Genomic DNA, 16,965 nt, shown 5'->3' with positions numbered 1-16,965 from the left:
TCACTAGTAATTTTTTACTATCTATATTAAAGAGTTTTATTTTTAAAGGGAGTTAGGTAATTCAACTTTAGTATAATGGTCAGTTTATTTTATGACCTTTTAATTGAATATTTTGAATTTTATTTGCATCTTGAGTGAACAGTGATATATAAATAATACAAAGAGTGAAAACCAAATACAATAAAACAGCAGTGTCTGTGTAGTAGAACTGTCCATGATGAGGGACCTCTTCTATATCTGTGCTATCCACTATGATAGTCACAAGCCAAATATGTCTAGTGTGACCAAGGACCTGAATTTTAAAATAATTTTAATTAATTTATTTAATTAATTTCAGTTAATTTAAACAGCCATATCAGATAGCACAGCTATCGAAGTAGCAGGTCCTCAGGAAGAAAAAAGATAATTTATATTTCCATATCACTAGCACAGCTACTATTCACACTTTTTAAATTTTGCTCATTAGCCAAGTGTACTTTCTTTAATTAGATAGTTTGTGATCCTGAATGTATGTCTGAATGAATGGATTTCTAGTCATAGTACAATGAAAGCTATTCCTTGTTTATTAGTTTATTACTTATGACTTCTTTCACTTTGTTAGTCTTCAAATATGTTAAATGATCAGCTCAAATTTTTCTTCATTACTAGAAAGTTTTAAATGAGCCACCTTATAACCATGGAGGGAACTTATATTCTCTCCAACTAGGCTGCTGCTGAAATTGACAATGTCTAGGCCTGCAGAATTTGCAGAAAACAGTGACTTGTAGGAAAATGGAAGGGAGCTTATCTGTCAGACAGGATAACTGCTAGACCAGCATGAAGCAGACAAAGTCTTCTAAGCAATGGGATGTGTATATATTGGGATGGCCTCCATAGATGCAGGTCCTTTTTAAATTAAAGGACGATGGCACTAGCATTTTACTGCAAGACCATGTAACTTATTGAGTACTTAAGAGCCCTGTATTCTAATATCAGCTCTGCCATTGATTATAGATCATCCTTGGACAAATCATCTCTTGGGTATTGGTTTCTTCATCAGTAAAATGAGGGAGATGTGCTTATATGGTCTTTTGGGTCCCCTGTGGCCCTGAAACTATTTAAGCTGCATCCATATAAACCCTTCTTATATACTGATATATGAAAATAGAGGAGGCCTCAAGGTTTCCTTATTTCAGCAGTTTGCTTTCGAAGCAATGTCAGATTTACACTTGACATTCCAGTATGTCATTTTCTTTCCCTTAAACACAGAAAGTAAATATGCAGAAAACTTTTTAAAGAACTATTTGTATTTTTCAGAGTAAGGAGCACATGTGTAGAATAACAGATCTACAAGACGAAGTCAGGCACAGAGAGCATCACATCTCAGACTTGGATAAGGAAGTACAGCACCTTCATGAAAATATAAAAGCCCTAACCAAAGAATTGGAATTTAAGGGAAAAGAAATTCTCAGAATAAGAAGTGAATCCAACCAACAGATGAGGTATGCCATCAGTCACCACAGAAGGAATTTGCAGTGTTACCTGAAAGACTATTGCAATGGTATTTAGCAATACATGCCCATTTTTATGACTAGATAGCCTTCTAGTAAGATATTGAAGACCACTTTTTACTTTATTTGTTGACTATGTTATAATTTGAATGTAGAAGAAATGTTTATATTTTGAAAGATGTATATACATTCACTAACTTTGGAAATTGTATGTAATTAACTAAAATCTTTTAAAAATGTTATTTTAAAAAGCATTAAAGGAGACAACTTTAACAAGCTAGAAGATTAGAGCAAAGTAAGTACTTTACTTTAGGCTGTTTCCACTAATTTTCTGTATATTATACCTAAAACCATTTCAAATCTGTTAGAATATAGAAAGTTTTGAAAGCTCAACTTCAGAATAACGTTTTCTTAACTAAAAATAAATTAAACAGGTTGCATGAACAAGATTTAAACAAGAGACTTGAAAAAGAGCTGGATGTCATGACAGCAGACCACCTCAGAGAGAAAAATATCATGCGGGCAGATTTTAATAAGACTAACGAGCTACTCAAGGAAATAAATGCAGCTTTACAAGTGTCGTAAGTCACATTATATTAAAGAAAATTCATGTGTGGAGAATAAACTGAGGAGCACTGTGTCTAACCTCAGATTAGCTAGTTTTTTGAATCTAATTAAATGATACTTTAAAAAGAAAACTTAAGTGCTGTATTTACAGATGGTAACTTTAATGTGATATATTCTTTAATTCAAGAAGGCAGTTGAACAATTATGTTTTATCAGCTGCTACCGCTGTGGTTCTACTAGGACAATATTTGTCCAAAGACTGTCCCTCAGGATCATGAACTATCATGCCATGGTGAAAACTCAAAAGATACCCATTATACAGTGTTAAGTAAAAAGAGCATATTGTGGCCAATGGGGTTATAATGATCCTATATGTACACTAATAATACATATTTTACAAAAGTATCAAAAGATCTTAAAGAAACAAATACAAATTTTAATGGTAGTGATTCCATCTGTGGACTGGATTAGGAGGTACTGGAGATGGAGAAGAGCAAAAACTTCCTTTTTATTTTATATACTCTACTTACACATTGTTTGAATTCCTACAACAAGCATTTGATTGTTTTATGATTTAAAAAATCATAAATGTAAAACACCACAAAGTTAGTACTCATATATAGTAGCTCCAATATCATTAAAACCCAAAGTTATAATTATTGCTTTATGTTTAAAAAAAGAGAGCCCCTCTCTTTCCTACACACTTACTTATAAACTTCTATAGCTAATGCACCTGGCATTCACTCCACCTCTGTGGCCGAAACTGTGGTCCAGTTTATGTTAGAAATAATTTACTCTAAGCTGCTGCAATGGTTTATTCAGTTTCAGTCTCTCCTCTTCCAATCAATTAAAAAGCCTTCATAAAAAAATATAAATATTTCCATATACTTTAATAGAGTCAAAATAGTGATTTAATCCCATTACTCTCAGTGTCAAAGTAAAACTTAAACTCTTAGCTCCAGCGTGCCGTCTCCTGCCTCATCCCACAGCCACACCCGTATTCCCTGTCTGCTACCTTTGTGTCAGCCACACTGACCCTCACAGTTTCCTTCTAAGAGTCTCCTGTGTTATCCTCTACAGTCTAGAATAAACTTCTATGTCATTCCTACCTATTACCTTCCTCCAATCTAAAAATCATCTCGCATTTCATCCATTTAACCAGCTAAGCCTCACAGTAAGTCTTGTTAAATTTGTACCACATATGCCCACATCCACTTCAGCTGAAACAGAAAACAGAGCCCCAGTCACTGGCATTTACTTCAGAGACCTCCGAGGTGAGGTGTTCTTTCTAATGGACACATACAGAATTTTCACATCAGCAGGCACTCAATGAATATTTCACAAATAAAATCTTTGAAGATTCCCTATAATATTTACCACTTCATAAAGTTACCCTTGAAATGGTAGAGAGACTCATGAGGTCATTTCCCCAGTCACAGTGATTCTGGGGGTTTGCGGTTATTGGGGGTAATTTTTAAATCTTGTGAGCTGCAGTAACAGCTTGCACACCTGCCGTGTCGAAAAGCTCATAATCTCAGGCATTTTGCAGAGATGAGTTACAATGAATGCCAGTGACCACAGTGTTGTTTATCAGGCAGAGGCTAAAATCCTGGTATCCCCCTCTTCATACTCTGAGAAAACATGCTCACAGAAAGAATAACCTGTCTGTGTGTCCGGTCTCCTTAGGAATGTTACGTTACAAAGAGTAAGGGTTATATCTTTGTTTTTACTTTATTCCGTTTTTTATTTTGCGCATTATGAACTTTCAGTAGATAGAAAATAATTTAGTATTTTAATATTCATTTTTAATCAAAGGATTAGTGTTACTCATAAGTCAAATATTTTATCTGTTTTTCTAGATCTACTATTTGTTTTCTACTTCAACTAGGTCTATGCTAACCAATCATATTTCTTTTTTCACCTGCTGTCATTATGTAATTAACCTCTGGTTTTAGGTATCTACTCATTTAGTTAAAAACAAACACATATACAACTGTATTTAGGCTAGCAATGTCTAGTAGATTTTTCTGTAATAACAAAAATGTGCTATATCTGCTCTGTCCGGTATAGTAGCTGCTAGCCACAAAGGCTGTTGAGCACTTGAACAGTGGCTGGTGCAACCAAGGAACTGAATTTTTAACTTCATTTAATTTTAATTAATTTAAATGTAAATAGCCTCATATGGGCTAGTGGCCTCTATATTGAAAAGCACAGTTTTAGACAGTTGGATATTTCTGGCCCATATCCTCAAATGCAGCCAGCTGGGATCTGCTGAATGGTTTGGATTTAAACAGATGGAAAGCAGGGAGGGTCCATTCCACTTTAAGGAACTGGGGAGAACAACTTTTGAACTATTCTCAGCCTGTTTCAGAGAACTAAGGGTACCCTACTGAAGTTCCTAATCAACTGCATGCTGACTTTAAAACTTCAAAATCAGCAAAGCCCTGTGGATTCTTGGCAGTGGGTATGGTGGCGGGACTGGAGGAGCATGGGTCAGCCTGCCACTTGAAGCCTGGAGTTGAGGGGCCTCTGGAGCAGCTGGACATTTCTTGCTTCTGTCCCTGCCCCAAACCTTGTTGGACTCCAGGGAAATGAAATGGGGACAAAAGTTTAAAGGAGGGACTGTACCCTCTAAACATCGTTGAAATGGTGGTAAGAGTTCTGTGTCTCTTCCGGAATTATTACTAGAAATCCTCTTCTCTAGTGCTGGGTTTTAAAGTCTACTTAGGTTTTCAGATATGTTATAGAAATTATTTTATTTTCTTGAGTGGTATAGTATCTTAGTAAAAACATTGTATCTAAGAAATATGTCGTGGTTTTTGTTTTAGAAACAAATGAGAATGGGCTGTTTTAAAGAACTTTGTTTAAGCTAAATGTAAACATACACAGAACTTGGAGTCATGGCAGATCTTTATTATGCAAAAAAGGTAGTTTGGTTCAGAGATTATTATTGTTTAGGGTTATTTTACCTTAACTTCTCACTGTACTGCAGCCAAAAGTAATTTCTTCTTGGGGGAAGCATTTGAGTTTCTGTACTTGGACTTTAAGTAGGTCAGTAATACCTAATTAAAAAGAAGCTCTCCACCACACGCGAATTACTTATTCCTTAAAAGTTGTTTGAGTTTTTAAAATCTATAATACTCTAATAGTTTTTTGTTGTTGTTATTTGATTTTTAAGTTGCCATACAGCTTATTTTCATAATCTTGTGAGGTAAGGATGAAGTCGTTCTATTGTCACAAGTCTGAATCTGTGCCTGTAATTTACGGGAAAGAGAAGTTTGACATTAAGCTGCCTGAATTACTATATTTCCTTTCCTTAAGGCTGTAGGAGACAGTATAATAGAGTTCTTTCATCTTATACAATTAAAATTCTAAAATAGATATGACTATTTTAGAATTTAGTCATATTTTAGAAATTAGTCATTAGTGACTAATAATACTGTTGTTTGGCTCTAAAATCTCAACTTACTGATATTTTTTTGTCAATTTATTTTAAAAGTATGGAAGGACTATCAACTGGGAAATTTTTTAATACAGCTTTTTATGCATTCATATTTTTGGTTTATGTTATCCATGAGCCATAGACACTGACCTATATATTCTCAGAGCCAAAAAAAATCAGGGCGTGCGTGCCTGGGGAGAATCCAGCAGTGACCCTAATTAGTAATTTTATATGTTCTACTTCTGTCTGTTCTCTCTTTGTATTACTTCTAATGGGAATCTGTATTTTGAGTAAAAGTCTGTATGTACTTGTGTGGTTCCCTCAAGGCAGTGCTTCCCAGGCTTTAATCCTTCCTATACAGCCTTTGGGAATTTGGTCATTTCTGGCTACCTATGATATTATTTTCTTAATATTTTTAATCGACTTGTTTTAACTTAATCAGCTTTTCCTGTTAAATTTTTTACTCTGCAGTAAAACCATTATCAGTACTGAAAAATTTCATCCATTATTCTAAATAGAAGTTAAGCTATAACTATATAAATGTGACTTCGGTGAAAATACAACAGTATTATTAGATCCTGGCTAGCACTGATGCTTGAGGCCTGCCTGAGTGCTGTGAAACAGTGTAATAAGCATATATGCTATGAAGACCAGTCAAGATACACAGAACCAAACAGACTTTCTCCTTGTGGTCAAAAAGATGAAAGGAGAACAAACTAAACTGTCTCCTGTATCACTAGTCATTCACACCTAGTCTTTGGGAAGCAGCTGGCTTAGAGAGTTGCGTGGGGCAACTGAAAGGGAGAATGTTGACTGCCTGGTGGTGGTGTGAATCGGCATCAGAAGAGGATGAAGTTGTGCTTCCCCCATCAGGATTTTGAACGATTAATAATTCTTGGAATATGTTTGCAGGTTAAATCTACATCATATTACTTGTTCTCTCCTTTAATGCTTTCCCATTTGTGTTTATATGGATGTTTCTTCAGTTTAATCAATTATTTTTTTCCCTTTACTATCCAGGTATCTTTTAAAACTTTTTTTGGTGCTGTAAAGATATTTTGTGGAGAAAATTAACTGATAATAATTTTGTAGGTAAAGAATGTTGAAGCTAAACAAAAACATACACTGGAATTTAAGTTCAGAGACCTTTATTATGCAAAAAAGGTGGTTCAGGGATAGTAACTGACTGTTTTAGACTCACTTTACCTTAACTTCTCATTGTACTGGAACAAAAAGACATAATATTTATTTTTTTTAACTTTACAAATGAAGTACATGTATTTATTTACACCCCAAGATGATGCTTTCTGAATTTTCCATACTTAAAAGCAACATTCAGAATTATTCTAAGACATAATAGTTTTAAATAAGGCTTTAAATTGAGTTTTTTAGTGACCATTTACTACCAAGTATTTTTGTTCAGCTGCAGGAAACAGTTCAAAAATCTTGTACCTTGTTTTTACTGATAAAGAAAGTACTCCAGTGACATCTTGTGGCTACTCTGGTATGAAACGCAAATGCCTTTTTCCACGTTTCTCAAGCTTCTCAAAACTGTTGCCCATACAATATAAACCTTTGCCCATATAATGCCACATCATGATAAAATGCAAGGTTACTTTATATGAGCTCAGTGAACTGTCACAGAAGAACAAAAGTGAAGATAATGAAACTAGCCTCACACCGAGCTGACAACGTCCCAACTGACCCTGAGACAGTCACTCCCTAACCCCACACTTCCTCTCCCTCATACCTCCCTACTTCCCAGATTAGAACTTTAGCCATGGGGCTGGGTAGGGAGCCAAAAATGTTATCTCCAAGTCTTTGGCTTGAGCTGAGTTAGTGGAATTTACTAAAAGTACTAAAATGCACAGATTCTGGTACCCCTCTGGAACTGGAGGGTGGGAATGGATCACTGATACCTAGAGGATAGATCATCTAGAAGTTACTCAATATTTGTTGACTGAATAAGTTTTTCTGTGAATCTTCATTAACCATAATTTCGTCGAGCTTAGTTTATTCTTCACATTTTGAAAACAAGTTTTTAAATTGTTCTAATTATTTGAATTTTCTAAAATTGAGAGTGCTTTTTTTCAAACTACACTAGCAGTTTCCATTTGCATCCTCTTCATTCTGCCCTGTGCTATATTCTTAGACTCTGCAGGGTCCATGGAACCTCTGCTCATAAAAAATGGCCTCTATTCTAGAGTCTTCAGTGGCATTTAGTTCTGTTACCTTCTCATTTCATTCAGGGCAGAACAGGCCTAGAAGGAAATATGATTCTTCTTTTATCCAATGAACCGTTTTTTTTTTCCAGTTTATATATTCAGTATATTAACTGATATGCAGAATTTGTAAACTGAATTTCCCATAAACCAGGAAAGAATGATGTCATATGTGTGTGTCCTTTGTACCCCTTTCCTCTGTATCTTCTGTCCTTTTTAGATATGTTAACAAACTTTATGCCATCACACAATATCGTATATGTGGTAAGTTCCCTAATAGTAAGCCTACATTTCCAGCATCAAGCCTGCATCGCTAGGTTAGTATTATTCAGTATTTCTTCTACAGATCATACCTCACCTCATTCCCATATACACTTAAATGACTTAAAAATGAGTGAATTCTTCCAAAAGTAATCTGCAAAACCTTTAATAACATCATCTGCACTTGGAGAGCCTTTCATAACACTACCTTTTGAGGCAATCATGTCATTATGCTTACAAGTTTTAATGGAAAAAGTTTGCTTTTAAATTTTTGTGTGTTCAACTGAACCAATTTGAAAAATATAGGCATTGCAAAAGAATGTCTGCATCATATCAATGAAAGGTGTTCTTGTTTTTAGACTAGAAGAGATGGAAGAAAAATATCTAATGAGAGAATCAAAACCAGAAGATTTACAGATGATTGGAGAATTAAAAGCCATGCTTACAGAAAGAGATCAGGTCATAAAGAAACTAATGGTAAGTTGTTTTGGTTTGGGGGGTAGGGGGTTGTGGTGTAACCATGTTAGTAATCTGTAGACTGTTGATTGGGAAAACATGAGAAAATATTTTTAAATAATGCTAAACAAAAGTTGTAAGTACAAAAAATATATATTGTGATTGAATGTTTATTAAAATGTTTATGAATGAGGATAAGAAATACAAAGTAATTTTAAATTTTAAATTTGGTATTATGGTAAGGAGATTGTATCTTTTTTCAGTAATTTTTAAAAAGAAATACTTTTGAATACATATTGAATGTTTAATAATATGTTATTGCCAGTATACAGTTAATATACTATTGAAGTGTGTGTGTATATTGTACATGTAGAATTAGAATTGGGTGGGAAAGAACGGTCAACACATACATGCACAAGCCTGCATTGCACACTTCCAGTTAGTCTTGTTAACTTCCTAAAGTATGTCCCACTAAAACCTGATCCAAAGGCATACTTCATGGAAAAAGGATTCTATTTTCTTAGGGTTCTAGCCTAAGAAAAGCTACAGGCTCTGTCTTGAGAGTCTCAGTGCACACTGAGATGTTAACGGCTCTGAGAAGTCCATCAGGGAAGAAAATACAGATTTAACAATAAATACACTGCCTTCATTAAAGTCATTTTTCCTCAAGAATAAAAAAAAAAAACACAGATGTTTTAAAATTCATAAAACATTTCAGAGTCTTCTAAAATTATACGACCTGATCAATAATGAAAATATTGCTTTTTACTGCCACTAACAAATAAAAATCAGAGTAAAACTAGAAATAGAATGCTAATCATTCTGTTTACTCATTGATCTCTTCATGAAAACTTTGGACATTAGCACACAAAGAGAGCCTAAGAGCATTTATTTCTGAAGTCCTTTTTCCTTAACGTATTTCTCTTAGCATTTAGGAAAGCCATCCTGTTGTATGGGACTAGAAGTTCCTGCCAAAAAGCAACAGGTAGTTGATTGGGGTTCATAGATGGAGCCCAGGAGCAGGCGTTGGAGAGACAGAATATGTGCTACTTCATCCCAGTAACCACCCAGTTTTCCAAGCTTTGTGAACATGAGCACAGGCATCATAGCTTGCTCTGTCTCTATCTGATAGCAGTAGATTCATGAAAAATTACCTTATATTCTACATATGAAATTAGCAAATATATTACTGTGTTTCATCTATGGTAGAAATAGCTGTTGATTTTCCAGTTCTAGCCAGGGAATGGTCTACACTCTTTTCACTACACCCTAATTCTGTGGACTGTGAGGCACAGGGGCTGAGATTAATGATGGTCAGTGGTAACTAGGAGGGGATTGACAATCTAGTTCTCCTAGAGCACACAATCCTGCCTTTCACACAGTGATTCATTCACTTATGCGTTTACTTCCTACAGTCTGGTTGTTCAATTAGCACCTGTTGGTGAAGCCAAAGGCAAAGGGTTTATCTCTGCATGAGCCATTCACTTTTTCTCTGTTCTGTGGTTACCATTGCTGTAATACATTGATGTCTCATAGAGGAGATTAGGCAAGATCAAATACTTTTCCAGTACTCAAGAATAATGATTGATATACCATAGTGCCATCTTCATGTCTGGAAACAACTCAGCCATGCACAGAGCAGCTCCATGAATGCAGGTTAAGCCTGCTCAAAATGCACAGTCAGCCCTCTGGAAAAGAGATGGGCCAAATAAAACATTTAGCTCTAGCCTTAGAGGGAAAAGGTATGAAAGGGTAGAGAAGAATCCTGGAGCACAGGGTTTGAAATGTGTTGAAAACTCACCCACCAGCAGACTTTAAGATTTCTAAGATTTCTAGACCTGACAATCAGGTCTAGAAATCTTTGAATAAGGTATATAAATTTTCATTCAAGTTTTATATTAAACTTTGAATGAAATGTCATTTATACAAATAAGTTTTAAAATATTCAATAGAAGATGTTTAAGAAATGTTTGTAATTTTTTTGCATAGGAGGATAATAAATTTTATCAGCTGGAATTAGTCAATCGAGAAACTAACTTCAACAAAGTGTTTAACTCAAGTCCTACTGTTGGTGTTATTAATCCACTGACTAAGGTATGTGCTGTAAACATTGTAAAATAGGAATATGGTTTACAACTTGATTAAAACTTTTATAAAATATTTAGAGCAGCAGAAGATAAAGCTTCCAAAAAATGTTTTCTTAAATTTAATAATATAGGACTAAAATCTATGAATTCTTTATATACTCATTTTCAAATGAGATGCTAATAATCATTTATTTGTTGAGAATTCATATTCCTTAAAACAGTATTTTATTAATATTATAAAACCTTGGTTATACCATTTTGGTTTTTTATATCTCTTAAAAAAAAGAAAACTCACTTCTGAGTCTCCTCAGGATATCTTCTTGTCATTTCCTTAGTGATCACTGTCCTCTATGGGGTCTTGAAAAGTACTCCAAGCCCTGTATACCCAACAGCTCTCCCTGACTTAAGGTCTGCCATCTTAATGGGCCTTGGGTTGGACATGTATTTTGTTGCCCACTAATCTTCAGAGAAGGGCCTTACTTCTCAGTCTTAATTACCTTTCTTGACAAGTAAAATTGAACATGACCTATTCTTATATTTTGTTGCTGTCTTAGGACAGTTAGAAGAGCCTTGCAGATAAATGAAATGGACATGGCTAAGTCTTATACGTCTTTGTACCAGAGCTTCCTATGACTCCCATCATAGTGCTATAGGTATAGTGGGTACTCAGTAAATATTTGTTCAGTTGCAAAATTTCATCATGTTTTCTATAAGCTTCTACAAATTATTCTAGTGAATAAAGCAAGTAATAAAGAGTAAATAATTATGTATATGGGCTTTATAGGGATTACATATCTTTTAGCGGAAATCAGTAGTAGAAATAAAAATGCCCGTGCTAAAGCTATGTTTTGGATTCAGATTTAATTAATTTGTACATCATATTTAATTTCTCTTAGGCCCTTAGCCAGAAAAATTTCTGCTTTCAAAGCTCATAAAACTTCTCTATTAAGAAGATGGAATCTATCCTTTCTTCACAACTTAAAGTGCTCCAAACTTTAAACTTAAATGTTTATTAAAACAGAATGACTTGAATGATTTGCAAAATGGAATGACTAAAGTCAGGAAACCTATAACTGTATCTCTGGAGTCCAAAACAGTGTCTGGCACATAAAGGCCTCTCAAACAAATAATTGGTGAATGAATGAATATAGTTAATTTCAGTTTTAAAATTCATTATTTAGGGTGAAATAAGCTTTTAATTAAAAAGCTAGGTTATGAGACTTGTTGAAACAAGATTAGAAATATTTCCCTTTTACCTATTTTATTGGAATTACATTTTTAGCCACAAAACCATTACTGTAGAACTTTACCAATGATACTTTTGATTTCTTAAAATAGAAACCTTAAGTGGGTTTAATTATGCCCTCTCATGACTAGAACAAGAAAATGCTAAAGATACATCTTTGTAAATTTTGACTCCTAATAGGGAATTTTCACAAATAATTCTGAAGAAGATACTGTTCTTCCTTTCTTTTTGCAGTTATGCGAAAACTTTGTGATTCACAGACAATGACAAAGGACAATGTCTAGATAGTTGAGATCATTATAAGTAAAGGAAAAGGACCATCTTGTCTATTAATTGCATTTTTTTCAAACTCTGGAATATTTTGCAAAAAATTATTTAATAAATTAGCACACATTTATGTTAATTTTTATTACACAAAGCAAGATGATGTTCATTGAATCTACAGATGAATAGAGACTATAAAGTTAATGATTTGAAAGCTAATAGATTTTAATAAGTTGAAGTTGTATTGCTTTCATCCGTCAATTTTAAAGACCAATTAAAAGATAAAAAAACATTGATCGCTTTTGTTTTATAACCTTTAAAGTTTTTTCAAAGATTGCGAGCTAATGGTAATACTACCAATTAATTGGTAATTGAGATTTAAGTATACAGATTTCATCTTCCCTCTTCAGAGAGATGGTGCAGTGAATTTAAAACCAAATTATTTCTCTAGGTCAGCTCTAAGTCTTCGGTAGAAATGTGAGATTTGATTCAAACTACTTTGCCAAGCATTTTCTCAATTCCTTTTATTTTCCAGGCAAGGATTGCCTCCCTTTGACAGATGGCTAAAGTTCACAGACCTCTCTTTTAAAATTATGTTAACTTTGCACCTTCTCCTAATTTTAGCCTAAACCCATTTAACCTCATGGTATCCGTGAGATCTACTGTTTCCCCCTTTCCCTTTTCCTCCCAGTATTCTTTATCCCTTGGCCTTCTTTCCACCCCCTCCTCTCCTCCCCATGAACCATTCCTAAACATTTCTTCCTCATTCTTTCTGTCCTAGCAGCATGTCTGTCTGTGAGGATTCCATGTAGATAAAGAGCACCTCCAAAGATCCCCAGACCACACTTTGGGTAACACTGGTTCATCTTAACATCCAGCTTCCAAAATTTTTCCATGCCAAATTTGTATCTTCTATTGTTCCTATTTTCTCATTCGTCCTCATGCAGGGACTGTCCTCACATGTATTATTTTTAATACAGCAAAAGAAGAAGAACAATAAATCACCAACAAACAGGTTTGTGAGTGTTCCCAATCTAAGTGCTCTGGAATCTGGTGGAGTGGGCAATGGACATCCTAACCGCCTGGATCCCATTCCTAATTCTCCAGTCCACGATATTGAGTTCAACAGCAGCAAACCACTTCCACAGCCAGTGCCACCCAAAGAGCCCAAGACATTTTTGAGGTGAGCCCCGTCTCACCAGTGATTTCTTTTCTTTTTTAACTTGAGAAATTTACTTTCTTACATTGCAGAAATCCACTACTTTAAGAACAGCCTAGGAAAAGAAATTTTACTGTGAAATATTTTCCAAAATATATTCACCACCTCTTTAGAGAACTCCTTTTTAACTCTGTTAAAAAGATTTTTTCTATTTTCTTGTCAATTTTCTAAATGCTTAAAGAGGTACTAATGTAATTCATATGCTTAGAATTTTAATATTTATGGACTGGTGCTTCATTTTTAGAATTATCACCAGTTTTTCATTAATAACCCATCCCCTTTATTACAGAAATTCAAGATATTTTTAATTTATTAAGTGGCTTTTGTTTCTTATCTGTTTTTTCCCTTGCTTATTTATAAATATATATGTGCTTATTGCCAAAATAAAAAATATATAAGCTCTGGGAACTTAATGATAGAAGTAGGAAATTTAGAAAAAAAATTATAATTAATATTCCAATTCTATCTCAGAGTCCTTGAATAAATGTATTAACAAGTAAAATTTGAAAGAAATCCAATTGTTTATCCATTAAATAATTAAGTCAGAAAGTGCTGTCATTTTGTGCTTACCTTACTAGTACTGATCTTGTGCTATTTTAAAATTTAGTTTTTGACTTATTCTTACTAAGTCTCAGTGTCACTAGTAATAATCATACAGGTAGACTACTTTTTTTTTCTAGGCTAAGTGATTAATGACTAGTTAATGACATTATTTTAAATAGAAAAAAATAGCAAGAATGAAAAATAGTCAAATACACCTTTGAATGTGTCTCCTGCTAAATATTTTGTGTTGCTTATTTTCCCTTGTGCATGGGTATGTTCAGGTATCAGTAAGATGCATGTGCATGGGCTCAAGGAACATGACTACTGGAGTTTCCATTACACATTGTTGCGTGCCTTGTAATTTTCCCCAAAGACGGTAGGGATTCTTTTATTTTCTTAACTAGCCCAAAGAATCTTTAGTTAGAGTTAAGTATAAATTATATAACTTTGAAGATGGAGGGGAAATTGGCATTTTAATATACTCCTTTCCCCTAGAGTATCTGCTTATGGAAATTATAAAAGTTTAATATAAACATACATATATAAAAAATATTATACCATGGTTTAGTTACTTAAATTAGCTATAGTTAAGGACACATCTGTAAGAAATGCTTGTGTCAGATTCTAAAATTTTTTAAAATTAACTAAAAGAGAAAAGGTACTGAACAAGAAGAATGTTATCTGGTTCTCTTATTTCCTACAGTTCCTCCTGAACTTTTTTATTCCAAGAAGGTCACCTGACTTTTCTCAACTGTTTGAATTTTTTGTTTCTTGTAATTGTTGTAATGTGGCTCCTCCTTCACGGACTTCATCTGAGCTGCTGCTGCACTCTCATGGAGTGGAGAACACAATCCATTGTAGAGGAAGTAGCAGATCTTTAAAATGCACCTCCTAACATAGGGAACCAGTTGTGGTCATCTGCACTGATGTTTTATGTGCTTTTCCCTTCATTTTGCAAAACAGCTTAATGCTGGGTTACATGTCTCTCTTTTTATGAATTCAGTCCTCCTCAGAGTGAAGCTTCCCCGGTGGCTTCTCCAGACCCCCAGCGCCAGGAGTGGTTTGCCCGGTACTTCACATTCTGAAAGAATTGCTTTGGCACAGTTCTAGGCGGACTGTTACTAAAAGCATGACCTTATGCAGATCGTTATGTGTACAGGTTTTCCTATGTCAGACACGGTGAAAGTATTTGTCTCTCCAATTGAAAATGCCCTGTATTTCCTGTGATATTTATTGGAATCACTCTATAAGGTACTATATTATGTGTGTAATTATAACAGTTATTTTTATTTGAGATGGGAGAGTCTTTAATCTTTGTAATTACTGCATAATAAATTTTGTTAGAACAAACAGTGTTCCTTTTTTGCTAGTAAGTTTGTTTTAACTTTTAAATACTTTTTAATTCCAGGTAAGACTTGCCAGAAAAAGTTTTACTACATAATAATTATAAAATATCAAATTACTTCAATAACAAAATCAGGATAGGGAAATATAACCTGTTAATTTGTTTCATTTCCGTGTATAACTGTAACTGTGTTATCTAAGTTTACAAGGCTAGAATGAAAACATGTGGAAATTATGGACTTTCAAGTATATAAAATACTGCCAACTTATTTATATTGTTTTTTAAAATAATTCTGATAGTTGAGGACCTAGGATTTCTAGTACAGCATCTATGCTCAGTGTTACAAAGCCAGCTTGTTTTCTAAATAGGCAATTTGCTACTGACACATGAACATGGACCCAATTAACCACTATCACATGTTAATGAGACCTTTTCTTTAAGTTTTCAGTCCACCTTGGCAGGCTACTCTATTGTATCCTGTGGCCTGAAAGAGTGCATCCATTTCTAAGAGTCCCAAATATAGTTGATCTGTAATGTAGATTTTAGAAGAACCTGGGTGAACATGACCTATGAATGATTATAATAATGTTAAAGACCAACTTTTTAAATGATTGTTATGTGTCAGGCACTGTGCTGAAGGGCCAGTAGAAAGATTATCTTATTTAATCCTCACAAAATCTTCAAGGAATAAACCACTGCATATGAGTATGCATGGCTGGTAGTGTGTTCTTTAAATTATCCTGAGAAGAAGTTCTTATAAAATGCTTGCTTTGAATTTTCCAACAGAAAATAGTTAATGCTTATTTCAGAAAACACAGTTATAAGCTCATTTTCTAGCCCCTAGTTTATACATATCTTATAATTTGGACATTTATTTACCAAAGATTTGATGATTAGAACTCCTGCAGGTGACTATGGGCATACAAAGATGAACACTTGGCCTCAAGGAGCTAATCATATTCTCGCTGAAATAGTTCAGTACCAAACGGTTTTTTACAGCAGTATCAGAAGGGCCACGATCAGCTCTATGGAGGGTACATTGGGAGTGGAGAAGAGGAAGTGATTGCTACCTAAGTGGTGGCTACTTGCCTACAGTGTCAAGCTCCCTAAGCTGGATATGGAAGTGGTACTCAAGTATAATATTGTGTATATATATATATATAATACATATAATATTGAAGGATAAGTAGGAATTAAACAGCCCCACCTTTGGTCTGTCTGGTTAAGGCACAAGCTGAAACAACAGTCAGAAAGGAGCAGGCCAGCTGCATCCAAAGAACTCAGTGTAATCCTGTAGGACCATGGGGCATAATAAGAGAGCAGCCATTTCTTGAGCACCTACCTTGTATTAGACAGTATAATTTTAACATCTTTAACCCTTCAACCACCTGGATGAAAAACGTGAACTCCCCCTCTTTGTCATCCCCCCACTATACAGACATACATACATACACACAACTCGTAAAGGTTGAAACCTGTACTCTTTATGCTACAAACGACCTGGAATGCTTAGTAAGGAATTCAACTTGATCCTCTAGAATTTGGAGCAGGTAATAAATAGCATGGTTAGGTTTTAAACTGTTTAGTCAGCATATTGGCCACAATTTGTTCAGAAAATATGGAGACCTGACTAACAGCAAGACCAATTCAAGATTTATTGAATTGGTTCAGATGAGGACTGAAAGGAAGAATTGTTCATGGGAATGGAAATGAGGGAATAAAGAGTGAAAATGTAGGATTGCTGGGAGTTGGTGACAGATACGTGTGGAATATGAAAGAAAATGAAGCGTGGGCAAAAGATGCAGTGTGATTTCAGGTATGTT

At 34.5% G+C, this 16,965-nt stretch overlaps 1 protein-coding gene across 10 annotated transcripts in view; it reads left to right on the top strand.

Annotated features, from left to right (window-relative positions):
• Window positions 1-15,147, top strand: part of FAM184A (family with sequence similarity 184 member A) — a 116,233-nt gene extending 101,086 nt beyond the window's left edge. For 4 of the 10 annotated variants that reach the window (XM_059083863.2, XM_059083862.2, XM_067011722.1 and 1 more), the window contains 5 exons: window positions 1,297-1,481; window positions 8,342-8,459; window positions 10,428-10,532; window positions 13,016-13,218; window positions 14,801-15,147. In XM_059083863.2, the coding sequence (XP_058939846.1) occupies window positions 1,297-1,481; window positions 8,342-8,459; window positions 10,428-10,532; window positions 13,016-13,218; window positions 14,801-14,882 (693 nt within the window). In that variant the 3' untranslated portion in view covers window positions 14,883-15,147. Of the gene's footprint in view, window positions 1-1,296; window positions 1,482-1,924; window positions 2,072-8,341; window positions 8,460-10,427; window positions 10,533-13,015; window positions 13,219-14,800 lie in introns of all 10 variants that reach the window. The other 6 variants (XM_059083860.2, XM_059083861.2, XM_067011719.1 and 3 more) reach the window with 3 other exon arrangements.
• Window positions 15,148-16,965: the final 1,818 nt, after the last annotated feature.

This window comes from Kogia breviceps, chromosome 13 (genome assembly GCF_026419965.1).
Source record: "Kogia breviceps isolate mKogBre1 chromosome 13, mKogBre1 haplotype 1, whole genome shotgun sequence".
Lineage (NCBI taxonomy): Eukaryota > Metazoa > Chordata > Mammalia > Artiodactyla > Physeteridae > Kogia > Kogia breviceps.
Note: the sequence above shows the minus strand (reverse complement) of the source record. Positions and strands in the feature narration are given on the sequence as shown.